Source organism: Lissotriton vulgaris, chromosome 11 (genome assembly GCF_964263255.1).
Source record: "Lissotriton vulgaris chromosome 11, aLisVul1.2, whole genome shotgun sequence".
NCBI lineage: Eukaryota > Metazoa > Chordata > Amphibia > Caudata > Salamandridae > Lissotriton > Lissotriton vulgaris.
The window spans coordinates 622,937,292-622,964,819 of NC_141699.1; the positions used below are offsets into that span (position 1 = coordinate 622,937,292).

The window sequence follows — 27,528 nt, forward strand, 5'->3', positions numbered from 1 at the left end:
GCCAGTCTTGGTTTCAGTGTATTGAGAGCACACCTTTTCCTCTGCTAAAGAAAAATTGGTGTGTGTGTCTGACACTGTTTTCAATCTCCAAAAGCATTTCTAAAGGTAAGTAATGATTCATTTAATTTAGATAGAGATTTATTTTCTCTATGGAGAATATTTGGAAGCAGATAGTTATGTTTTAGAAGTGAAATTGTATGTTAGTATATAAGTCCTGCGCAGTGTTTTTTACATGTTATTTAAAAATCGATTTTGGGTGCAAATGAATGGTATTTTTATTTGGCCTTTTTTATGATTGCCATGTGCAGTTGATGCATGACTTTAAACATGGGTAATAAGTGATGCACTGGTGGCGCCAGGCTTTTATAAATGAGGCCCTGACTTTGTTTGATGATATTGAGTGGTTGTAGTTAGGTTCTGTGCAGTGTTTCTTACATGTTATTGAAAAATCGATTTTTGGGTGCAATTGATTGGTATATGTATTTGGCCCTTATTTATGAATGCCATGTGCAGCTGATGCATGACTTTAAACATGGGTAATAAGTGACGCACTGGTGGCGCAAGGCTTTCATAAGTAAGGCCCTGACTTTGTTTGATGATATTGAGTGGTTGTACTTAGGTTCTGTGCAGTGTTCCTTACATGTTATTCAAAAATCGATTTTTGGGTGCAATTGATTGGTATATGTATTTGGCCCTTATTTATGAATGCCATGTGCAGCTGATGCATGACTTTAAACATGGGTAATAAGTGACGCACTGGTGGCGCAAGGCTTTCATAAATAAGGCCCTGACTTTGTTTGATGATATTGATTGGTTGTACTTAGGTTCTGCGCCGTGTTTCTTACATGTTATTGAAAAATCGATTTTTGGGTGCAATTGATTAGTATATGTATTTTGCCCTAATTTATGATTGCCATGTGCAACTGATGCATGACTTTAAACATGGGTAATAAGTGACGCACTGGTGGCGCAAGGCTTTCATAAATAAGGCCTGACTTTGTTTGATGATATTGAGTGGTTGTACTTAGGTTCTGTGCAGTGTTCCTTACATGTTATTCAAAAATCGATTTTTGGGTGCAATTGATTGGTATATGTATTTGGCCCTTATTTATGATTGCCATGTGCAGCTGATGCATGACTTTAAACATGGGTAATAAGTGACGCACTGGTGGTGCAAGGCTTTCATAAATAAGGCTCTGACTTTGTTTGATGATATTGATTGGTTGTACATAGGTTCTGCACAGTGCTTCTTACATGTTAAACAAAAATCGATTTTTGGGTGCAATTGATTGGTATATGTATTTGGCCCTTATTTATGAATGCCATGTGCAGCTGATGCATGACTTTAAACATGGGTAATAAGTGACGCACTGGTGGCGCAAGGCTTTCATAAATAAGGCCCTGACTTTGTTTGATGATATTGATTGGTTGTACTTAGGTTCTGCGCCGTGTTTCTTACATGTTATTGAAAAATCGATTTTTGGGTGCAATTGATTAGTATATGTATTTTGCCCTAATTTATGATTGCCATGTGCAACTGATGCATGACTTTAAACATGGGTAATAAGTGACGCACTGGTGGCGCAAGGCTTTCATAAATAAGGCCTGACTTTGTTTGATGATATTGAGTGGTTGTACTTAGGTTCTGTGCAGTGTTCCTTACATGTTATTCAAAAATCGATTTTTGGGTGCAATTGATTGGTATATGTATTTGGCCCTTATTTATGATTGCCATGTGCAGCTGATGCATGACTTTAAACATGGGTAATAAGTGACGCACTGGTGGCGCAAGGCTTTCATAAATAAGGCTCTGACTTTGTTTGATGATATTGATTGGTTGTACATAGGTTCTGCACAGTGCTTCTTACATGTTATTGAAAAATCGATTTTTGGGTGCAATTGATTGGTATATGTATTTGGCCCTTATTTATGAATGCCATGTGCAGCTGATGCATGACTTTAAACATGGGTAATAAGTGACGCACTGGTGGCGCAAGGCTTTCATAAATAAGGCCCTGACTTTGTTTGATGATATTGAGTGGTTGTACTTAGGTTCTGTGCAGTGTTCCTTACATGTTATTCAAAAATCGATTTTTGGGTGCAATTGATTGGTATATGTATTTGGCCCTTATTTATGATTGCCATGTGCAGCCGATGCATGACTTTCAACATGGGTAATACGTGACGCACTGGTGGCGCAAGGCTTTCATAAATAAGGCCCTGACTTTGTTTGATGATATTGATTGGTTGTACTTAGGTTCTGTGCCGTGTTTCTTACATGTTATTGTAAAATTGATTTTTGGGTGCAATTGATTAGTATATGTATTTTGCCCTAATTTATGATTGCCATGTGCAACTGATGCATGACTTTAAACATGGGTAATAAGTGACGCACTGGTGGCGCAAGGCTTTCATAAATAAGGCCTGACTTTGTTTGATGATATTGAGTGGTTGTACTTAGGTTCTGTGCAGTGTTCCTTACATGTTATTCAAAAATCGATTTTTGGGTGCAATTGATTGGTATATGTATTTGGCACTTATTTATGATTGCCATGTGCAGCTGATGCATGACTTTAAACATGGGTAATAAGTGACGCACTGGTGGCGCAAGGCTTTCATAAATAAGGCCCTGACTTTGTTTGATGATATTGAGTGGTTGTACTTAGGTTCTGTGCAGTGTTCCTTACATGTTATTCAAAAATCGATTTTTGGGTGCAATTGATTGGTATATGTATTTGGCCCTTATTTATGATTGCCATGTGCAGCCGATGCATGACTTTCAACATGGGTAATACGTGACGCAGTGGTGGCGCAAGGCTTTCATAAATAAGGCCCTGACTTTGTTTGATGATATTGATTGGTTGTACTTAGGTTCTGCGCCGTGTTTCTTACATGTTATTGTAAAATTGATTTTTGGGTGCAATTGATTAGTATATGTATTTTGCCCTAATTTATGATTGCCATGTGCAACTGATGCATGACTTTAAACATGGGTAATAAGTGACGCACTGGTGGCGCAAGGCTTTCATAAATAAGGCCTGACTTTGTTTGATGATATTGAGTGGTTGTACTTAGGTTCTGTGCAGTGTTCCTTACATGTTATTCAAAAATCGATTTTTGGGTGCAATTGATTGGTATATGTATTTGGCACTTATTTATGATTGCCATGTGCAGCTGATGCATGACTTTAAACATGGGTAATAAGTGACGCACTGGTGGCGCAAGGCTTTCATAAATAAGGCCCTGACTTTGTTTGATGATATTGATTGGTTGTACTTAGGTTCTGCGCCGTGTTTCTTACATGTTATTCAAAAATCGATTTTTGGGTGCAATTGATTGGTATATGTATTTGGCCCTTATTTATGATTGCCATGTGCAGCTGATGCATGACTTTAAACATGGGTAATAAGTGACGCACTGGTGGCGCAAGGCTTTCATAAATAAGGCCCTGACTTTGTTTGATGATATTGATTGGTTGTACATAGGTTCTGCGCAGTGTTTCTTACATGTTATTCAAAAATAGATTTTTGGGTGCAATTGATTGGTATATGTATTTGGCCCTTATTTATGATTGCCATGTGCAGCCGATGCATGACTTTCAACATGGGTAATACGTGACGCACTGGTGGCGCAAGGCTTTCATAAATAAGGCCCTGACTTTGTTTGATGATATTGAGTGGTTGTACTTAGGTTTTGCGCAGTGTTTCTTACATGCTATTCAAAAATCGATTTTTGGGTGCAATTGATTGGTATATGTATTTGGCCCTTATTTATGATTGCCATGTGCAGCCGATGCATGACTTTAAACATGGGTAATACGTGACGCACTGGTGGCGCAAGGCTTTCATAAATAAGGCCCTGACTTTGTTTGATGATATTGATTGGTTGTACATAGGTTCTGCGCAGTGTTTCTTACATGTTATTCAAAAATTGATTTTTGGGTGCAATTGATTGGTATATGTATTTGGCCCTTATTTATGATTGCCATGTGCAGCCGATGCATGACTTTCAACATGGGTAATACGTGACGCACTGGTGGCGCAAGGCTTTCATAAATAAGGCCCTGACTTTGTTTGATGATATTGAGTGGTTGTACTTAGGTTTTGCGCAGTGTTTCTTACATGCTATTCAAAAATCGATTTTTGGGTGCAATTGATTGGTATATGTATTTGGCCCTTATTTATGATTGCCATGTGCAGCCGATGCATGACTTTCAACATGGGTAATACGTGACGCACTGGTGGCGCAAGGCTTTCATAAATAAGGCCCTGACTTTGTTTGATGATATTGAGTGGTTGTACTTAGGTTTTGCGCAGTGTTTCTTACATGTTATTGAAAAATCGATTTTGGGGTGCAATTGATTGGTATATGTATTTGGCCCTTATTTATGATTGCCATGTGCAACTGATGCATGACTTTAAACATGGGTAATAAGTGACACACTGGTGGCGCAAGGCTTTCATAAATAAGGCCCTGACTTTGTTTGATGATATTGATTGGTTGTACATAGGTTCTGCACAGTGTTTCTTACATGTTATTCAAAAATCGATTTTTGGGTGCAATTGATTGGTATATGTATTTGGCCCTTATTTATGATTGCCATGTGCAGCCGATGCAAGACTTTAAACATGGGTAATAAGTGACGCACTGGTGGCGCAAGGCCTTTATAAATCAGACCCTGACTTTGTTTGATGATATTGAGTGGTTGTACTTAGGTTTTGCGCAGTGTTTCTTACATGTTATTGAAAAATCGATTTTTGGGTGCAATTGATTGGTATTTGCATTTGGCCCTTATTTATGAATGCCATGTGCAGCTGATGCTTGACTTTAAACATGGGTAATAAGTGACGCACTGGTGGCGCAAGGCCTTTAAAAATAAAGCCATGAGTTGCTATTGTATAAACTTAAATATGTTGCAATTTATTGTTTATATTGTTTGCTTTTTAACATTACTTTGTTGTTTGCTAATAGTGGTCTTTCATGTGTTTTTTTAACAGAACAACAGATTCAAATCAACTTCTGAAAAGCAAGCAAAAATGCCTTCAAGGCAAAGAAAAATCAAAAATACCATACGGAAAAGGAGAACATCAACAACAGAGTTTATGGAATCCTCTTCAACAACTACTTCAAAAAACACCAGAAAAGCTTCTGGTAAGCCAATTAAGTCTTTTCTTCGTAACATATGTCGTAGGAAAAAAAATGAAATTGCTAATGTGAATATACAGAAAAAGTCAACAAATCTAAAAAGGAAAGAGAAGCCCACAAAAAATGTTTCCATTGGACCAGGAGAGAAGAGAATGGTTAGCAATAGAAGGGTAAATGTTTTTAGGGACATTCGTAGGCGAATGTTTCGCAATAGGGTAGTTTTAAATTTGCTAAAAAATGAAAAGAAAAGTAAACTAAAAGCTGCTTTTTACAAGAAAAAGAAAAGTGTAGAAAAGATTGTTGATCAGGCTTTTGAAGTTAAGAAAAAATTATTTATTTTAATAATCAATAGAATTAGGATACTTAATAAGGCAATGGATGTTTTCAAATCGAACAGTAGATGGAAAAGAATTATTAATCGGAGTAATTTTTGTGAAGTATTTTCTGGTGAATGGATGCATAGTTCAAGTTCTGAGCCTTTTTTTAATGAGGAGAGTTACTTTCAGGAAAATGATTTGGTGCATGCGGTTGACACCAGTGGTCGTGCCTATGAGGTGAAAGATAGTTGTGTGATGGAAAAAGAGAAACTTGTACCTAGAGATGCAGAAGAGGTGTTAGCTGATGAAGTTTTAGGGAGACGTACTAAGGGTCCAGTGTACACATGGAAATGCAGTAGTATTTGTAGTGTGCGACAGGAATCAATTGATTTGCTTCGAAATTTCTTACGTACATATAGTAAAAAAAGTCTCAAACAAAAAATGAAGATCCTGCAAGAGTTAGATCCTTGCAGAGTGAGAGAAAGCACAGGTTTGCAAGGGCATTCACTAGCATGTCTTTCTAGAAAAGTTTGTCGGAGTGTTTTTCATCATTTTAGGATGTTAGCAGTGCATCATAATAACGTAAGGAAATTAGTGAGGAAGTTGTATTATGCAAAAAGTCCTGCACTTAAGCTTAAACAGTTAAATAGTGCTCTTTTGCATGGATCTGAAGTGGATGTGAAGACTATTTGTGAAGAAATTGAGTTTTGTTATTTTGGGAACAAAGAGGACAGTGTAGAAATAGATATAGTAATGGATGGCAATGCAGAAGATAATGGACAAATTTCAAGTATTGAAAAGTTTGATGAGGAAATTATCAAGTTTAAGGTGAAATCAAGTGAGAGGCCTAATGTAACTTGTGTGTGTTGTCGACGGACTCATTATAAAATTCAGACTAGGTTAGTTGATTTATATGCAAAAAGTGAATTGGAAAATAATAGTGAATGGGAGGATTTTGTAAGTTATTTGTTGGTGGAGAATTCTTTTGATTTGAGTTTGGATCAGCGTATTTGCACTTATTGTTTGAAAAAATTAAATGAAAATAGAATGCCTGCAAGAGCAGTTTATAATAATCTTCAGTTGATAGATATTCCTTCTGAATTGATGGATCTAAATACTTATGAATCTATTTTGATTCAATGTGTCCATCCTTTTCAGGCTATTGTACGCATGGAGCCTAAGACAGGGAAATTGCCTCCATCAGATTTACTGAGAGGATTAAAGGGAAGAGTTGTTTATTTGCCTCTAGATGTAAAGAAAAATATTAATACAATTGGTGTAGAAAGAGTAGAAGAAGATCCTTTAGTTATTCTAGTTAATGGGGTTCCAACAAAGAGTAAGAAAATTTGGCAAGATTTAGTGGATGTTAAAAAAGTCAAGAAGGCAACGTTGTATTTAGTTAAAAACAATGAGTACTACAAACATGTAAGTGTTGGAGTTGAGGAAACAGCTACAGAAGAAGATAGTGATTCTTCAGTTGGTCAAATTGAAAAAGTTGATGTGTCTAGAACTGAAGAAATATATGAACATTATACTGTTCATCCTTTGCATTCCAAAGAAGTAATGGGAAATGCAATTGACTTGTTTCAAATGAAGGCAGCAAAAGGAAGTCCCATTAGTGTATGGGAAGAAAGTTTGGAAGCTCGTTGTTTTCCACAATTATTTCCAACAGGTTGTGGTGGACGATATGATGATCGACCAGTTCAAATTCCTGCAGCTGAATACCGGACTCTAAGATTATATGCAGAAGATCCAAGGTTTCGTCAATGCATTCCATATTTATTTCATCTACTGTTTGAAAGTGATTTGTCTGGGCTTTCTTATGCAGTTAATCATATATTAAAAAGTGGACCTCATTTGCAAAATGTATGTGCAAGGGACTTTATGGAGAAAGTTAATCTGCAAGACAGTATTTTGGAATCTCAGCTAATCAATCTCATGGCATGTCAACGTGGAACCAATGAGTATTGGTTTCGTCGTCATGGAGAATTGAAATGTATGCTAAGAAACTTAGGAACTCCTACATGGTTCCTCACTCTTAGCTGTGCTGAGTATGCATGGGACGATTTACTTCAATTTCTACGAGAGGCAAATGAAAACATACCAAATATAGAATTGAAAACACCAGGAGAACTGTGTTCTTTAGATCCAGTGAATGTTTGCAGATATTTTAATCATAGATTTGAAGCTATGATGTCTTTTATTACCAACAAAAAAAATCCTCCCCTTGGAGAGGTTTTGGATTTCTTTTGGAGGAAGGAATATCAAGCGAGAGGTGCTCCTCATATACATATGTTGTTGTGGATTAAAGATGCACCCAAATTTGGAACAGATTCAGATGAAACAGTGATGAGTTTCATTGAAGAGTATTCAACATGTGCTGTTCCAAAATCTACTGAAGAAAACAATTTAAGGCAACAAGTTTTACGTTTTCAATCTCATCGTTGTGGAAAGTACTGTCGTCGAAAATTTAAAAACAAGGAAAAGTACTACACGAAATGTCGTTTTGCATTTCCTCGACCAGTGATTTCTAAGGGAAGAGTAAATAATTTGATGTCATCTCTACGACATACTGTGACGAGAAAATCTCCCAAAAACACATATAATTTGAAAAGAAATGAAGAATCTAAGTACATCAACGATTACAACCCAGTGATTTTGTCCATGTGGAATGCTAACATGGATATTCAGTTCGTTGCTGACAACTCTATTGCTGTGGCTCGATATGTGACATCTTACATCACCAAAAAAGAAAAGACAGAACTGAAGGAAATGTGGGAGGACATTTCACATGAAAAGAGTCTAAGCAAGAAATTATACAGTTTCAGTCTGAAGATGTTGTCGCATCGAGAAATTGGAGCATATGAATGTTCTGATCGGTTATCATCAGCAAGTCTCTATGCCAAATCAAGAACAATCATTTGGGTGAGTCTTGGTCTTGCTGCCACACGAAACCGAGTTTTGAAATCTGTACAAGAAATTGAATATTTGGCGGAAAAAGAACCAAACAGTACAGATATTTTGAAGACAAATATGTTGGATACATACTATCCAAATAGAAGTACTCACCTTGAGAACACATGTTTGTATGAAGTTCTTCAAAACTACAGTTATAAGAGGAACATCACAGAAGATATCAATAATGGAAAATATGCACTCATTGGCTATGAAGGATGTCTAGTGAAGCAGAAAAAAGGCCATTTGATTAATCATCGAAAATTGAGTTGTGAAGTTCCAGACAAAAGAGAATTTTACTACTTAGCTCTTTTGCAACTCTTTAAGCCATGGCGTACAGAAGAGGAACTACTTGGAGATTTTCTCTGTTATGAAGACTCTTTTAATGCAACTAAGGATACCATAGAATGTCCTATTTTTCTAAATTATCTGCAAATGTTGAATGAAGAAATGGAGCAAGAAACCACAATTGCTGAAGAGATAGCTAGAAACAGTTCTCAAGATAGTCAGAGTTCTACTTCATTGAGCCAGGATCCACTAGGAGGACCAATTATCCAAAATGAAGCTGCCACTGCCATGGATGAGGTGGAAAGAGCTATGGAACAAGCTCAAGAGGATGGAGTTAACTTAGAAGATTTGGTAACGCAACTAAACATTGAGCAGAAAAAGATATATGATGAAGTCACAGAGCAGATTGAACATGGATTCAGACATGAGAAAAAAGAGTGCTCATGTATATTATTTGACCCTGTCCGACTGTATGTAAGTGGAGAAGCGGGGACAGGAAAAAGTTTTCTAATTAAAGCCGTTGCAAGTTATCTGCAGAAAAGGACTGATTCACCACTGTCTTGTGTTGTAACTGCTCCAACTGGTCTGGCAGCACATAACATTAAAGGGATTACTCTACATCGTTTATTGATGCTGCCAGTTGAACATGATAATAAATTGCATTACAACAAGCTATCTGGAGATGCGTGTTCTGAAGTTTCAAGAGTCTTGAAGAAAATGAAACTTCTTATCATAGATGAAGTAAGCATGGTCTCAAATCTAATGCTTGCTTTTGTGCATTTGAGAATGCAAGAAATTCTTAAAACAGACTATGATGTGTTATTTGGAGGAAAACACATTATTGTTTTTGGAGATCTATTGCAGTTGACTCCAGTAAAAGGACAACCAGTGTTTAAAATGCTCACGCATGAAGATACCAGGAAGTCCCTTGGAAGCATTGGAAATGTTAATATATGGCTAAATTTTAAATATGCTGAACTGCTTCAAAATATGCGACAGGCCAAGGATGAAGATTATAAAAATATTCTACAAGATGTAAGAATTGGAAAAATGACTGAGAAAGGGAAAAAAGCTTTGCATAGTCGATTAATTTCAAATTTGTATCCAAATGAAAACATTCTTCCAGAGAATATTTTTAAAAAAATGACTGAGAAGAAATCTGGGATATGTTTGATGCCAACTCTGCAAGAATGTTCCATCTTCAACCAAAAAATGTTAGACTTAGAAAATGAAGAGATTGTGAAACTAGAAGCAATAGATAAAATAGAGCATATGGGTGCAACAATTGTTTTGTCAGAAAATTTGAAAATTAAATTGCATTCATTGGAGAAAAGTATTTCAAAAACAGCTGGTTTTGAAAAGACTCTGAATGTGTGTTTAAATTGTCGTATCATTTTGAGAAGGAATTTAAATGTTGAAAGCGGTCTGGTAAATGGAGCAATGGGTTATGTTGTTGATTTTGTGAATTACAGAAATAGAGATGGAATTGAATTTTTAAAAATAAAATTTGATGGCATTGAACAAGTACAACAAATAAGTCGTTGTTCTGCTAGATTTTTACTTGTAAAAGACTTATATGTTCGCCGAAAACAGTTTCCTGTTTGTTTGGCGTATGCAGTGACAATTCATAAATCTCAAGGTTTAAGTGTAGATAGTGCATTGGTGAACATTGGAAGATCTGTGTTTAAAGAGGGTATGGCATATGTGGCATTATCTCGAGTCAGAACTTTATCAGGATTGTATTTGATTGCATGTGATGAGACAAATATTTCTGCCGATCTAGATTGTGTTAAAGAATACAATAGGTTAAGAAGAGAGTATGCTCCACATTTGCCTCAATATCCTCTGTTTGAAAAACGTGTGGTAGGCCGAAAAAGAAGAAATGAGGATAATTGTAGTGAGGTAGTTGCAAAAAGACAAAAAGTAGAGAAAACTGTAATTGAAAACAGGAAGAAAAAGAATTGTGGAGAAAATGTTGTTGGATTTCAGTTTGAAAACAGTTCTGGTGTCAACTGCTATGCTAATGTAGTGGTTAATGTTGTTTTTTTTCTTAAAAGTTTACAAGAACAGATTGTTGAAAATCGGGATCAAAGATTGTGTGGTTTATTGAATTCTGTGTTTCAGAAATGTAGCAGTGTTACAGCACAAATAGAAAGTGTAACAGAAATTCGAAATATTTTAGATTTCTGTTCTGGTCAAGATAAATTTTCACAGAACATTCAGCAGGATTGTCAGGAATTTTTAATGTATATGTTTGGTGTTTTGGAAGATGAAGGTGTAGATGTAGATAATCTTTTCAGTCTTTCTTATCAATGGCAGCATGACTGCCACAATTGTAGTTTATCAAGTACTACTACAATAGACACTGAAAGATTTATATATTTGACTTTACCAGACTGTAAATCAGTGTCTTTTAAAAATCTAGTTAAAGCAGCAGATCATAATATGGTGTGTACCCAATGTAACTGTACAATGCTGTCCACATTATTTATACAAAGGTATGGGCAGTATATCATTTTAGTTTTCCAACGATGTAGACCTGATGGAACTAAATTGACAACTTCTATCAAAAATTTTGTGGCTTCTCAGTTATCAATTTCTGGAAGGACCTTTACAACTGAAGCTATTATTTATCATGATGGACCTTCGACCACCTCAGGACATTATACATGCTACTTAAAATCTGAAAATGGATGGAGTTACTGCAATGATTCTCATTTAACTTATAAACAACGTTTGCCTTATGACTCTACAAATTCTTATCTAGTGTTTTTAAAACCAAAGTTTTAGTAAAGGGAATTGGCCTTTGAAGACGGGAATAGTTAATAAAAGTTAGTTAGTTAGTTAGTTAATCTAATATTTGAAATTATTTATCTCATGTAGATACTTTAAGTGGATCTCAAAGTAAAAAATACCGATATATCAGACACAAATTGGCCGTGAGGATTGTGTATGGTATGATGTTTTTAGATCTTTTTTCATAGGAAGTCGATGAAATGGAACTCATAAGGAACAGCAGACTTTTTTTCTACCAAAAGGACCTTCACTATCTTCTACTTGGCCTCATGGAAAAGTAAGTGAATCAAAGATTAGTGTACATATATGAGATGTATGTTTGAATGGGTTTTTTTAAACACAATCTTTTAGATTGTGTTTTTTTTTTCCCGCTGTTATATGATGAAGACTTTGAACTCACTAATTTAAGTGGAATTCAATATATTCTGAGAACAGCAAAAATAAATAATGTAACATATTGTAGAAGTTATTGTGTAGTTTGCATTATGTAATTTATATTGTGTTCACATTGTTATGCACTCATTTTCTTTTTCACCCTTATTTACCTCTCTTTACTAATTTACACTCTTTTTTCATTGCTGTTTCTTTACTGTACTTCATTCACAACTTCTTAATCTAATAGGAACTATCTGCATTTCCTCAGTTCCTTCCACCACTTTTTATCTTTTTTATATTCTCTTAGTACCACTGCTTTAGTTTCCTAACCCTCTTTCTCTTTCTCCATTTTTTTTTCTTTCACACTCATTGTACTGTAGTTCAGTTAGTTCTTCCTTTTGTCTTTCTTTTACTCTCTCTCTTCTTTCTCTCTATTACTCCCCATGTGTTGCCCTTATTCACTTATATGTACCCTCTTTCACCCCTCTTTACTTATATTCACTGATATTTACTTTCCCTCAATCGCTGCTATTCTTTTCCTCTGATTCCGTCACTACCTGTCATTCTCATACTTAACTGTCCTTCTTTTTACTTTCAATGTCCATTTATATTCTCCCTTAACCTCTACTTTAGTGTTCTTCCTATTTCTTCTTTCTTTTGCTCCCTTATTCATTTTTCTTTTCTCAGTTACTTCCTTTTACACTTTTTATCTGTCTTACTATCTATTACACAGTCCCTCCTTCATTTTTTTTTTCTTTTTTTTTGTTAGTGCGCTGACGGTACGCGCACCGGTGCGCGCACCGAAAGCGCACCAAAGTGAAATATAAAAAAAAAATATTTTAAATTAAAAATATTATCTCAATATACATTATAGTGTTCATTTTTACAAAAACATACTTTAGCAATTCACTAAAAAACACATAGGTATGAGTCTGTATAAAAAGTTAGGAATTAGCATTAAAAAAACCTATGAAATTCACTGAAAAAACCATAGGTTACACACCAGTTATAGTTAGGAATTAGCATTAAAAAAACCTATGAAATTCACTGAAAAAACCATAGGTTTCACACCAGTTATAGTTAGGAATTAGCATTTAAAAAACCTTACAAATTCACTGAAAAAACCATAGGTTTCACACCAGTTATAGTTAGCTGGAAATTTTACTGATATAAAACCATTGAAATTCCCACGTTATAGTTAGTCGGACTCACTATAACTTGCGCGTACAATGCACTGCTGATGACGTCACATATTACATCACTCATGACATGGTCAGTGACATCACTCATGACATCACTGATGACACCATCCTTGTGACAGAGTGACAGACCTAATTTCAGTGTAATGTAACGCTTGAAACACATATTCAAAAATAGAAACAAACATTTTCGAAAAAATGGAGATACCCAAACCAGTAACAACAACCAATTCAGTAATTCCACCATCTATATACACATCCACTCATTCACCAACAGTTCTATATAGTCACTCATATATACTCACTCATCATATGTAGTGATACACCTATACATCCTGTTACACATCAGCAGTCATCCAAAAGTTACTCACACACATACTCACACATGCAAATAAACTATTGAACATCCATTTATTTGCATATACATTTATACACACACTACCACCTTACTTCTAAGGAAACTTACCCATACTTACTCTCCTAAACAATCACTTATAGAAACACATACTTATTTAAACAGGAACTTCTACAATCTCTCACTATATATACTATACTCACTTATATACATCAATACTCACATATACTAGATTAAAACATATGTCGTTACTAATGAAGACACTAGTGAGACAGTCATTCACTCACTAACACACACATATACACACTCATCCACCCATACAGTCCTGCACATATGCTGTCTTCAAAACACATACAAACAGTGAGTCAGTCACCAACCCCTGCAGCCACTTATACACAAAGAGAAACACTGATACAAACATTTAAATATTTAAACAATACTCGCTAATATATGTATTCACTAAGATACACGTAATAAGCCAGTTACCCAACCAATTTTTTTTTAAAAAAACATCCATTTACACACGTATTTAAACATTTATTCTTCCATCGACCTTTACAAATACATATATAAAACAAAGTTATTTTTCAGAAAGACACACATTCACTGGATGGTGTCATCAGTGATGTCATGAGTGATGTCATGAGTGATGTCACTGACCATGTCATGAGTGATGTAATATGTGACGTCATCAGCAGTGCATTGTACGCGCAAGTTATAGTGAGTCCGACTAACTATAACGTGGGAATTTCAATGGTTTTATATCAGTAAAATTTCCAGCTAACTATAACTGGTGTGAAACCTATGGTTTTTTCAGTGAATTTGTAAGGTTTTTTAAATGCTAATTCCTAACTATAACTGGTGTGAAACCTATGGTTTTTTCAGTGAATATATATATATATATATATATTTATATATTCAATGAAAAAAACATTGGTTTTAGGCCATATATAGTTAGGGATTTGCATTTAGAAAACCTTATTTTACTCGCATAAAACCATTGAAATTCCATATATAGTTAGAAGCGCTAACTATATATCGCGCACCCGCAATCCACTGCTGATGATGTCACATATTACATCATTCATGACATGGTTAGTGACATCACTGATGACATCACTGATGACATCTCAAATGACATCACTGATGACATCACTGATAACATCTCATTTGACATGACTGATCACATCACTGATGATATCATTCATGTGATAATACCATGAACCTCTTCAGACTCTAATATAACCTTAGATACAATCAGTGTAAACAGACAGTCACAGACTGTCACTCATTCATGGAGTTACTCACACACCTAGTCAGTTATGCCAAAAATCAATCACACCTCCATTTTCTCAACTATACAGTTATACACACCTTACTTATTCAAACATATACTAACACATATTTACTTTACTCTCTTATACAATCTCTGATACATGTTCACAATGATCCATACAGCCACTCACACATTCACTGGCTCTTATGCACAGTTATTTATAGATGTCAACTCTCACATGTACTGTGTTTTACATATGTACTTAATTTGACATGTAGCACTGAGATATCCATTCACTCACTAATACACTCATGCACAGTCAACCGCCCATACAGCTGTTTCCACATGCACTTTTGAATCTATACATATAGTGAATCAACTACTCACACATCTATGTACAGAGTCACACACCTCCCAGCCACCCATACACACACACTCAGTTTCCCATACTAATACTTGGACAACCAATCAATAACCCATACAGTTACTCATATAGCTACTGATCAACATATGCAGCAGTTTGTAGAACAACAGATATAATGATGCACAAATTAAAACAGTTTAGTCACTAACCCATGCACTCAGTGAGACACATTTAATCACTCACTCAATCACTCAGTCATGCACCTAGTAAATCCTTCATCCAGACACTTATATATCTACTCATTCTTCAATATGTAAAACATATTTTAACTTTACAGAAACATACAGTCACTGGATGTTGTAATCAGTGATGTCATCAGTGATGTCATTTGAGATGTCATCAGTGATGTCATCAGTGATGTCACTAACCATGTCATGAATGATGTAATATGTGACATCATCAGCAGTGGATTGCGGGTGCGCGATATATAGTTAGCGCTTCTAACTATATATGGAATTTCAATGGTTTTATGCGAGTAAAATAAGGTTTTCTAAATGCAAATCCCTAACTATATATGGCCTAAAACCAATGGTTTTTTCATTGAATTTTCAAGGTTTTGTAAATGCAAATTCCTAACTATATATCGACTATAACCTATGGTTTTTTCTGTGAATTTCAATGGTTTTTTAATAGCAAATATCAAAAGCTGTCAAATGTCAAGTACGTGATAGGTAAAAACGTTTTCGTGTTTATGCACGCTGATGTGCTTTGAACGCTGCCCCCCCCCACTCCCCTCTTTTCTCTTAGTAGTACTCTCTCTTTGCAGATAGTGAACGGTAGTTAACGCAGACCTTTACCCCTGTTGTAATCCGTCGTACCTGCTTGTCTCTCCATTTGATTGATTATTATCCAAGCATTTACTGTTTTACAATTGGTTCTCTTTGGATCATTCTCTATTTACAAACAAGCACAAAGTCGCAATACTCTGTTTAGTCTTTGCAGATAGTGAAAAATCGTGTAAAAAAATAAAAGTAATCGAGCAAAATCAGTAGACCACTAATTCGATCTCTTTTTGACCTCGGTAAAATACAAACATTAGGAACAACCCTTCATGAGAAATACGAAAATAGTGAAATGAACTGAGCTCCACACCATGAGGGCTGCAAGACAGCTTGACTCCGCCACCCACACCGCCCAAAATAACGACAAACCCTATGCAAATATTATAAATATACACAACACACCAGCAAAGAAACAGAGTAAAACATTTTATTAAATAACTATTTACATAACTATTTTATACTTTTTATTGCCCGATCCGGCTAGCTCAATCGATCAAGCATGAAACTCATGCACTGATAGCAAGCGTTGAGAGTTTGTAGAACGATGGCTTCAGATTTTCCACATACGGTGTAGTGGCGCGAACTGGCAGGGGGCGTTTGGATTCTACCCCTTCCCCAAATAAGATTTTCATACGTGAATGTTCGTTCATGCTTTTTGTCCCCGAGTTGCTTCCATGTCACTGCCTTACACAAATGGCATAAGTCCTGGTTGTTGAGTGCCATACTTCAGAGTTCTAAGCAGCTCTTGTAACACTGTTTAAACCTTATTTGCACCTGCTGCAGCTTCACTATTCAAAGTAAGTGGGGTCCATTTGTGGACCTGACTGCATTGGAAAACAATGTGATACGGTGCCTCCCTAAACCGCTTGACGGAGGCCCCCGAGGGGCGGTGAGATGGCGCGGACTGAGAGGGGGCGCTTGGCTCCTGCCCCCTCCCCAAGTCGTGTTGCCCTGGTGAGGCCTGAGATCGCCCCGGCATAGGCGGCCGGCTCCCGGGGTCCGGCGGAATTTTTTCCCTTTTGAAGAATCTTCCATTCTGGACCTTGTCCCACAATCCGTTTGACCTGAAGACACACTGTCGTGGGGCGCCCCTTTACCGTTTTAGTTGCCATTCCGCCCGCTTTTGGTACTCTGTGCCTCTTCCGCCATTCAGCTGTTTACCGCCCGCTCTTGCGACTACAACGTCTCGCTCACCATGTAGTTGAGATGCTCCTGCTCTTAAGATTTAACCGAACTTTTTGGACTGCTGAAAGCGGTTGTATTCCGACCGCTGGTTGGTGGAGACATTTTGACTATATTCTGGACCTGCATTGTCGCGTAATGCGTCATATGACGCGACGCGTTAGCACACCCGGAAATGCTCCGGTGCGCAAGGCGCAGCTTCCCGGAAACGATCCAGAGCGCGCCGCGCAGCGTGTAACGTAAGCATAACAGGTCATGTGACTTGTTAATAAAACTTTTCATTGGTTCATTTTACTTTTCTTTTCCTAATGATGTAAGACTAGGTCATGTGACCTAAAAATAACACTTTTCATTGGATTAAAACATTTTTTTCCCAAACGATGAAAGCCCCACCTTGTTTCTGGATGTTTCAGACTGAAGCTGGCGTCACCATGAGAGCACCACCATCTCGTAGCTCCGTCGTGGCCATTCCGCAAGCAATCATGGCAGCCGCTCCCCACCGGAAGCCTGCGGGAGTCGACGGCCCCCAAGACTTTTGTACAATCTTCAAGGCTGAGGGGACGCTTTCGAGAATGGAACCCAAGCCCTGGCAGACAAGCGTCCGAGTTCCAAGGTGTCCCAGGGCCATTTTACTGGACCAGGCCCAAATCCGAAGAGCCGGCCGCCATTTTAAGAGTCCTGTGGAAGCCGCCTATCGCTGCACCGCAAGAGTGGGAGCAACTCAACTACATGGTGAGCGAGACGCTTTAGCCGTAAGAGCGGGCGCTAAACAGCTGAATGGCGGAAAAGGCACAGTGTAGCAAAAGCGGGCGGAATGGCGACTGAAACGATAAAGGGGCGCCGCACTACAGCAGACAAGCCTCCGCCATGTGCTTCAAAACTGCATATGTATCTCGTGATATCAAGGTTGGGCAACCAGTACACAACAAGCAGTTACGAGTCCCACTTACACCGGCGCCATTTTGGGCGCGGCCGGGCAGGTCCAGGATCTACTGAAACATAACAAATGAGGCTGACATCTCTGAAGCAGTTGACGAACAGCAGGACATAGCAAATAAACATGAACTCTCTAAAGCTGTTAACTCACTGCAGGACAAAACAAGTAAACCTGAAACCTCTGGAATAATTGTCGCACAAAAGAACAACACACAAAACTCTGTAGAGCCTGAAGAAAAAAAAAACAGAAGGGCACTGTAGTTTTAGACACACTTAACACTAATGACTAAACAAAGATATCGTCTGTTTATGAAGCAGTTATCATCTTCACAGAATTGACAAAGAAGTGTACAGACACCAATGCTATTAAGAAACACAAGGAAATCCTAACGCATCAGCATTCTCGGAAGAGGTTGACACAGATAACATCTTAAGGAACAAAGAAAGACCTGTTCACTCTTGACACCCCAGGTGCTGTGTATGTTGCACTATAGTGCTGCATCGAGAAAACGGACAACCCTATTGATGTGGATTTTTCATTATTGATTATTGTAAAGAAATGGCGACTCCCCCCTTTAGCAGATTAGCTAAATGTTTGCGTAATTTAGGCATAAAAGTTATATTATTGTTGTTGTTGTTGTTATCGTTATAGTTCTGGTTAATTTAAAAAAATGGTTAAATATATTTACAGTTTTTGTTGCGTTCGTTATATTTAAAAGTTAATAAAGTTATATTATTGTTGTTGTTATCGTTATAGTAATAGTTTTCTTTGTAGATGTTTTTCCATCACCCACCCAGGATATCACCACTGTTCCCCATGTCATAAAACTTTAGGATGTTCAATAACTGAAACAGCTAATATGGGTTTACTTACAGGGGACATCTTTTGTTCTGTTTTATAAAGTAAAACTATTGTGAACGCAAGTATTATACATAGTAAGTGTTTAATATAGCATTTGTCAGTCATTGGTTAAGCAGGTAGGACCTGTTCACTCTTGACACCCCAGGTGCTGTGTATGTTGCACTATAGTGCTGCATCGAGAAAACGGACAACCCTATTGATGTTGATTTTTCATTATTGATTATTGTAAAGAAATGGCGACTCCCCCCTTTAGCAGATTAGCTAAATATTTGCGTAATTTAGGAATAAAAGTTATATTATTGTTGTTGTTGTTCTTATCGTTATAGTTCTGGTTAATTTCAAATTTTTTTAAAATATATTTACAGTTTTTGTTGCGTTCCTTATATTTAAAAGTTAATAAAGTTTTAAAATCCAACTTTGTTGGAGTGCTATATATTTTTAAAAAATCGGGTGAATGGGGCCTTGAATCGGGTTATTGTCATGTGTGGGCTTTGCAAGTGTACTGCTACAGGATCGGACATTTCAAACTCAAATGCACGTTCTTTTTCTTACCTTTCCGAAGCATGGAGCGCAATAGCAGGCAGAGAAAGGGTGATGCACGTGTTGAACACTGCCTGGCCTGGCAAGTTGCTGGCAGTGCCCCCCCGCCCGCTCCTGAAAGAGGGCACACACACACCGCCGCCCCGAGTACTTCACAAATCTTTAAAAGAGCATGCGCTTGTTCATGAGGCTTAAATGGTTTATCACCCCTTCTAGAACCCCTGCATCGACCCTCTGACGTTTCCTGGAAGAATTAGCACGTAACACAATACCAAGCCCTGTCAGCTGAAACCCCCGAGAAATCATGGGGCATATTATCAAGGGGGTATATTTCCGCTTTTTTGGCTTTAAAAGCCAAAAAAAAAGAGGTAAAATTATCTCCCTATTACCAAGCTGTCGCTAACACCAGTTAGTGACAGCTAAAAGGAGATAGCGACCATCTTGGGCCCCGCTTTGCATGTCAGTGATATTTATCACTAATGACATGCAAAGTGGGCGTGCCAAGATGTTAGCGACTGGAAACAGTCCCTAACCATCGCTATCTCCTATTACCAACTTTTGGAGATATTCGCGCTAAGCGCGAATATCTCCAAAACCTAACACCTGCCCTGAGCAGTTTTAGCCATGTTATCCAATGGGAAGTGGATAACATGGCTAAGAGCATTTGCTGGATAATGCATGAATATCGCTGACTTTTCAACGATATTCATGCATTGCGACCGTTTTTTATCGCATTTGCGATAAACCTTGCTAATAGCAAGGTTTATGTGCGATAAAATTCGCCGATGTGCGGCGATAATTTTTGTCTCTAAACAAGTTAGAGACAAAAATTATCGCTAGTTGTTGGTAATATGCCCCCGGGTTTTTCCTTGCAGGAATCGGGAAGCGAAAGACTAGCACTGAAATCAGTAGTCTCACGCCTGAATCGGGAGGGTTGGCATGTCTGGATACTCTACAGCTGGGGCCATAAACTACATCCGCAGGGCTAGGTGATAGCCTAGGTCCGGCCTGGACAATCGGACACAGAGGAAGAGGAGTGTCAGAGGGTGCGGTAGTGAATAGGGTGAAAGGGAGGTGTCGGGCGGGCACAGGGTGTGATTCTCAGAGAAGAGCAGCGCAGATGGGGGAAAGTATATGGCCCATGCATGAGAGAGAGAGCGGGGGTGACCAGTGCGTGGGGGAGATGCTTGCGAGGGTGGGGAGCCATGCTGAGGATCGGCGGCGTGCAGAGAGTGGCCCTGGTCAAGGCATCTAAAATGGCTGCCGTGCACGACAAAATTGTGGCATTGGACAAAAACGCAAGATGGCGCAGACAATGTTTATCAATAAGGATTCATTTATAACAAAATATTTACTCGCAGTGACAAAATGGTGGTCAACACTTCCTGATTTCCATCGAATCGAACGTTAACAAACGTCACGCAGCAAAAAAAAAAAAAAAAGCTCACGCACAGAGCAGTTTTTAGCCATGTTATCCAATGGAAGGTGGATAACATGGCTAAGAGCATTTGCTGGATAATGCATGAATATCGCTGACTTTTCCGCGATATTCATGCATTGTGGCCGATGTGCGGCGATAATTTTTGTCTCTAAACAATTAAAACGAAGCACAAAATGGCGAATTCCCGTTTCGCTACGGCTGGGGCCATAAACTACATCCGCAGGGCTAGGTGATAGCCTAGGTCCGGCCTGGACAATCGGACACAGAGGAAGAGGAGTGTCAGAGGGTGCGGTAGTGAATAGGGTAAAAGGGAGGTGTCGGGCGGGCACAGGGTGTGATTCTCAGAGAAGAGCAGCGCAGATGGGGGGAAGTATATGGCCCATGCATGAGAGAGAGAGCAGGGGTGACCAGTGCGTGGGGGAGATGCTTGCGAGGGTGGGGAGCCATGCTGAGGATCGGCGGCGTGCAGAGAGTGGCCCTGGTCAAGGCATCTAAAATGGCTGCCGTGCACGACAAAATTGTGGCATTGGACAAAAACGCAAGATGGCGCAGACAATGTTTATCAATAAGGATTCATTTATAACAAAATATTTACTCGCAGTGACAAAATGGTGATCAACACTTCCTGATTTCCATCGAATCGAACGTTAACAAACGTCACGCAGCAAAAAAAAAAAAAAAGCTCACGCACAGAGCAGTTTTTAGCCATGTTATCCAATGGAAGGTGGATAACATGGCTAAGAGCATTTGCTGGATAATGCATGAATATCGCTGACTTTTCAGTGATATTCATGCATTGTGGCCGATGTGCGGCGATAATTTTTGTCTCTAAACAATTAAAACGAAGCACAAAATGGCGAATTCCCGTTTCGCTACCAGTTTGCGGCCCAGTTCGCGGCCCGTGAAGCGCTTCTACCGTGAAAAATCATTTTTTTTTTATTTTCCCCACGGGACCCTTTAATAACCCCAACAACATTCCTAGGGGGTCAAGAGGGGTATACCTTGCCCCCTTTCAATAAATTCCCCCTTCGTTTTTCACCTCTTCTTCTCTCTCGATCCTACCGAGAGATAAGATGGCGGCCGCTCCGGACTGTTTAGAATGTTGACAGACACCGGAGAGCCAATCAGCTTTCTGCGCGCAAAGTTCCGTTTCGCGAAAAGTAAGCGGACCGGATCGCTGCCCGGAGCGCTGTTACAGATATATATCTTGTTTTGAACGTTAATTTCTCAAAAACTACTGGAGCACATATATTGAGACCTAGCAAAGGCACATCGGGCTAACAGTCCCTATAATTTTGCCAAGTTTCGTGCAAATCCATTCAGCCGTTCGAGCAAAAAGTGAGTCCAACCGCCCTATGGAAAAATGAATGGGAAAAACGCGTTTTGGGACCCCCCTTTTTTTTCAGCCCCCCCTTGACAAAACCCCACCAAATTTTCAGGGGCTGCTCAGAAACAAAATGTGCCATTTTCCTGAAAATTTCAGCTGATTCTGTCCACAAACGCCAAAGTTATTAGACATAGAATTTTCAAAAATCCCATAGGGAATTAATCCTAACTATATATACCTACTGGCGATAGCCAGTAGGTAATATATATATATATATATATATATATATATATATATATATATATATATATATATATATATATATATATATACACATTTATGTTCAAAGCTATACAAATTTATATCATACATTACAAATCAAACTAAATTAGCGTTTACCATAGAAGGACACAACTGATCAAAAAAAATCTAAGCCACACAATAAAATTAAAGCATAAACAACGTTAACCAATTAAATCAGACAAACAATTAAATCAACAATTAAAAGGCACAGAAATTTAAACAACTGAATACTTTAAAACCAACAAATCCTGCAAGATGAGGAAAATGTGATGGATTTTCTAACCAGACCATTTATCTCAACAACTACCTAACCAAGTAAGTAAAACTTATATTTAAACTAAAGCATACTTGTTAATAAACTTAAAAATAGCAAATAATTAATAAAGCACTCTACATAAACCTCCTCAAAAGAAAAAAACAGCAAAAGGTTATGAGAAATTGAGTATATATAAATTAATAAAAAAATAAAAACTCACCGAAATAGTGAGTACAAATAAACCCAATGACCTCAACTTCTTCAAACTATCAACAAATTAACATTCAAAATTAAACTGAAGCTTATTTTTCATCCAATGGAAAAGAGAGCACCTGCTTCTCATTACAACACTTTAAATGGAAATACTGCAAAACAGTGTGAAACATCTAAACAGAACATGCGTGTAAGTATGCAAAATTGATGTAGTTGCATTTTACATGTAAATAAACTTTAAAATATTGCATATATTTAACCTATTCCACTAATTTCAGATTCATCAGATGCACCTTAATGCATAACATCACTGAAAAGAAAGCAGTTACTTAATCACGTGAGCTACACCTACAGTCCAGAAAATGCATCAACTGAGAATATACTTTGGAAAAATATTGTTTTAATGCACACCTTGGGAGGGCAACTGCAAAAGATTATGTTGTAATTCATGCAAGAGAGCGCCACTCCCCCAAATATATATATATTTTTTGTTATTTTATCTTATATGCAAGGAACAGAAGTGATACAGAAACAATAAACACCCAGCATCAAGAATACAATTTAAACAGCGAAAACAATATAACAAAAGGAAGGATTACACAATTCAACACTTCATAAAAATAAAAAAGAGAAAAAATCCAAAGAAATACAATTCGTGTTTAACCAAAGTCAACAAAAAGAAAAAAAAAAGCGAAAACAATTCAACAATCCATTAAATCCATTCTGTTATGGGGGCCCATATTTTTTGCCCTCTTGTCCTCTTATGAGTATTCTTAGTTTTAAATATAGCAACCTCAATATTATACATGGATAACAACTGAGCCCTCCATGAGGAGAATACCGGAGGGTCTGGGAAGATCCAATCCTTGGTGATACAGGCACGCAGGACAGCCATACAAATAAAAAGAATGGCACCAATTGCCTGCGGTCTGGTTTGCGTATTAGAATCAGTTCCTAACAGCACCAACTCTCCTGAAATACAAATTGGCAAACCCAGTATTTCCACCAGAAACTGTTGAATAGATGTTAAAAGAGATAACAGCTTAGGGCAAGAAAAGAACATATGCTGCGCATCGGCAGCGTAGCAACCACATCTGCTACAGCTAACTCCATCTCCAGTACACCATTTAGAAATTTTTCTGGGAGAGTAATATAAATCATACAAAACCATATAATATTGTGCTCACATCCTGCCTGAAATCAAAACTTCATTAGCCAAAGTGATGGAGGGATTACGGTCAATTGTCCCTACATTTAAATTTGTTCTCCATTTATCTTGACATTTTTCTAAATCATCTGGCAATATCTGAATTAGATTCGAGTTAAAAAAAACGATCGACATACCTTTTCCAATCCCCTCTATCAAAGGATATTTCCTAATCCGAGAATTATTGTTAAATTCAGTAAAATAAAGATGATGGGTCCTTGTTGTAATGTTCAAGTAGTATATTTATTCTTTGGATTAGATAGTCAGGTACAGCATTAAAGTAGAAATGTAGTCTGGTAAGAAACCCCACCGGGAGCAGATAACTTCCTGCTCAGCCTCCAGGTAACTGATAAATCCCTTGAATAGCAACAGGTAGAATCATGGATGACATCACAGAGACATGACATGGACAAGCAGACACTAACACTAAGAAGGGACAAAGAGAGAGGAAGAGCAGGATATAACAATTATTTTGCCCCAGCATGCTATAGTAACTACCAATTTGTAAATATTTTTAAAAATCCTCTGTAAAGAACAGAGGTTGCAGATCTTGAAACAAACCCCCCTAAACACATGATACCTAACTGGCGCCACTTCCTGGTTTTGAGTCTCGGAAAATGATAGGAAGAGTACCATCTGCTTTGAAAGGGGTATAGCCATTTATATGAGGTAACCCTAGATGCCGCTTAATTTGTCTCCAGATAGAAAAAGCGGCTATCAGAACTTTACATTTGTTTTTTTTATAGTAGCTTGGTTCCACAACTTTCAGCTATTAGCTTCTTCCCCAATCCCGAATTTGTATATTGAGGGGTTATGCATGGCAATGATTTTGCTTTTTCACCTACAACTAGGGGGGAAATGAACTGCAGGACAGCTGCCTAATAATAGAATAAAAAATAAGGTATACCCCAACCCCCACTAGCTCTGGGGAGTACCATTTTTTTAAAAGCCCTTCTGTGTCATTTGTACCCCCAAAGAAATCTAAAGGCGTTATTTTCCAGCCTTTTAAAACAAGGTAGAGGGAATTCTAAAGGGATAGTTCTGAATAAATAAAAAAATGTTGGGAGGACCGACATTTTTAATACATTTGCTCTTCCATATAATGATAAGTGGAGATGATTAAGACGCTCTAAAGTAGAATTGACTTTATCTATAACTGGGATAATGTTAATTTCCGGAATCTTATTAATTAGTGAAGTGATTTTAATTCCAAGATATGTTGCCTCTGATACAATTCTTATAGCTCTCGGGGGGTCACCCCCCACATAAAGGTTCTGTGTCTTGTTCATATTTAACTTATACCCCGAGAATTGACCGAACTGCCCAGCCAGATCTTCAGTGGTCTATAGGGCCAGCGGTAGGTCGGTAGTTATGATGACAATATCGTCTGTATAGGCAAGAGCTCTATATTCAACATTGCATATGCTTACTGGTTAAATACACATGGATTCGTTTAATTTTGCCAAAAAGAAATCAATATATAACGCAAATAATAAAGGTGAAGTGGGGCAACCTTGCCTTGTTCCACGTCGAATCGGAAAGGGTTCAGACTCTCTGCCTGCTAGACAAATAGATGCCATGGGGGATTGATATAGCGTTCTGATTGCCTGAAGAATTCTAGGTCCGAACCCCTTCAAACGTAGCACCTCCCATAGATAAGGCCAGGCAACCCTGTCGAATGCCTTCTCGGCATCCAACAGGGTAACACCTATAAGGGTTTTTGTAGCCTCTGCCCAATCCAGCAGAGCAATAACTCATGGTCAGTCATATCACGGCCGGAAAAAAATCTCTGCTGTAAATGTGATACCAGGGAGGAGATCATTGAAGAGAGCTGAGTAGCTAAAATTTTAGAGTAGACTTTACTGTGAACATTAATTAATGAGATCGGCCTGTACGAGGAAGGTGAAAGGGAGGGTTTATCCTTTTTTAGTAACATAGTTATTATTGATTTCTGCCATGAGATCGGCGGTGAGCCTCTTTGTGAAATCACACAAAGTTTCAGCAATTGTTACTTCAGGATTGGGAAGAAAGTTTGACAGAATTCCAACGGAATCCCGTCGAAGCCGACCGCTTTACCTGGCGCTAAGGATAAAATTGAAGACTCAAGTTCCTCTGCTGTGAAGTCGACCTCTAAAACTTCAATCTGAGAATAGTAATCTTAGGGAACTCCTGGTCCCCGGGGAACTCTGCAAGCTACTCTACAGTATCAGGGGAATTCTCATTTAAGTAAAGATGGCTATAAAACTCCTCAAATGTTCTGAACATTTTTGCCGGATCAGTGTGTATTATACCATTTGCATCTTGTATAGCCTCTACTTTTCTGGCCACTTCCTTCTGCCTTAACCTTTTGGCTAGTAATCGTCCCAAATGTTCTCCTACCTCATGCACATCAGCACGATGGATCGCTATTTGCACCCCTAATTTATCAGCAAAGCATTGATGAATTTTCATTTTTTGAATAGCAAGGTCACAAGCCTTCTGTTCATATTCTTGGTTTGTGCTATGTGTTTGCATCAGTTCAATCTCTAAATCGCGTAATTTAGTCGGCTCCTTAACTTGTTCCGCCTTTATCTTGACGTGTTTATTTATTGAAAAGCTTAATGTTTCTCCTCGGACTCCAGCTTTGAAAGTGTCCTAAACTATGCCATCTGAGGTGGAGCCAGAATTAAACAAAAAAAACTCAGGAATCCACTTAGCCATATGTTCTACGTAAGCCTGATCCACCAGTAGCTGACGCTCAAAAGTCCATGAGTTCCTATTGGGCCGAGACAAAATATCTAATGTTAGTTCGAGAATGATTGGGTTATGGTCATATATAATATTAGGGAAAATATCAATTTTAGCATTGGTTAATAGTTCTAGAGGGGCAAAAAAATAATCAATACAGACGTGCTTTTGATGCGGGCGGAGAAAAAAGTATACCCTGGAGCTTCAGGATTTTTAAGCCACCAAGCATCCACCAATCCAAACTCATTAATAATGAGCCTTAGTAGCTCTCAAGACCATGGGGCATATTATCAAGCCTGTGCGCTAAAATTATCGCCGCTTTATCGGCCGAAAACGGCCAATAAAGCGGCGATAATGGGCTTGATAATATGCTCTGTGGAATTCCAATCGAAGCCCATGTTAGATGTCTTCACACCGATAAAGCGGCGATAATTTTAGCGCACAGGCTTGATAATATGCCCCCTTGTTCTTTCTACCCGCATAGCAGGCGTTATTACGGATGTCAAAATCTCCGCGCAAGTGCACATTAAAATCTCCACAGAGAATAAGGGGTGATGGCCAAGAAGCAAGTTCTACTAATATCATTAAGCATATCCAGGTCATCCAGATTGGGACCATATAA

At 38.0% G+C, this 27,528-nt stretch overlaps 1 protein-coding gene across 1 annotated transcript; it reads left to right on the forward strand.

The window, feature by feature from the left end:
• On the forward strand, positions 1 to 27,528 carry LOC147683247 (uncharacterized). Its single transcript, XM_086942508.1, has 3 exons — positions 1 to 105; positions 4,998 to 10,730; positions 27,391 to 27,528. The coding sequence occupies exons 2-3, from the start codon at positions 5,037 to 5,039 to the stop codon at positions 27,526 to 27,528; spliced, it is 5,832 nt and encodes a 1,943-aa protein (XP_086798634.1). The 5' UTR covers positions 1 to 105; positions 4,998 to 5,036.

Coding starts and splice junctions, on each gene's coding strand:
- LOC147683247 (XM_086942508.1), top strand. CDS start 5,037: ATGCCTTCAAGGCAAAGAAAAATCAAAAATACCATACGGAAAAGGAGA. Junction 10,731..27,390: donor GTGTCAACTGCTATGCTAAT/GTAGTGGTTAAT, acceptor CTACCCGCATAG/CAGGCGTTATTACGGATGTC.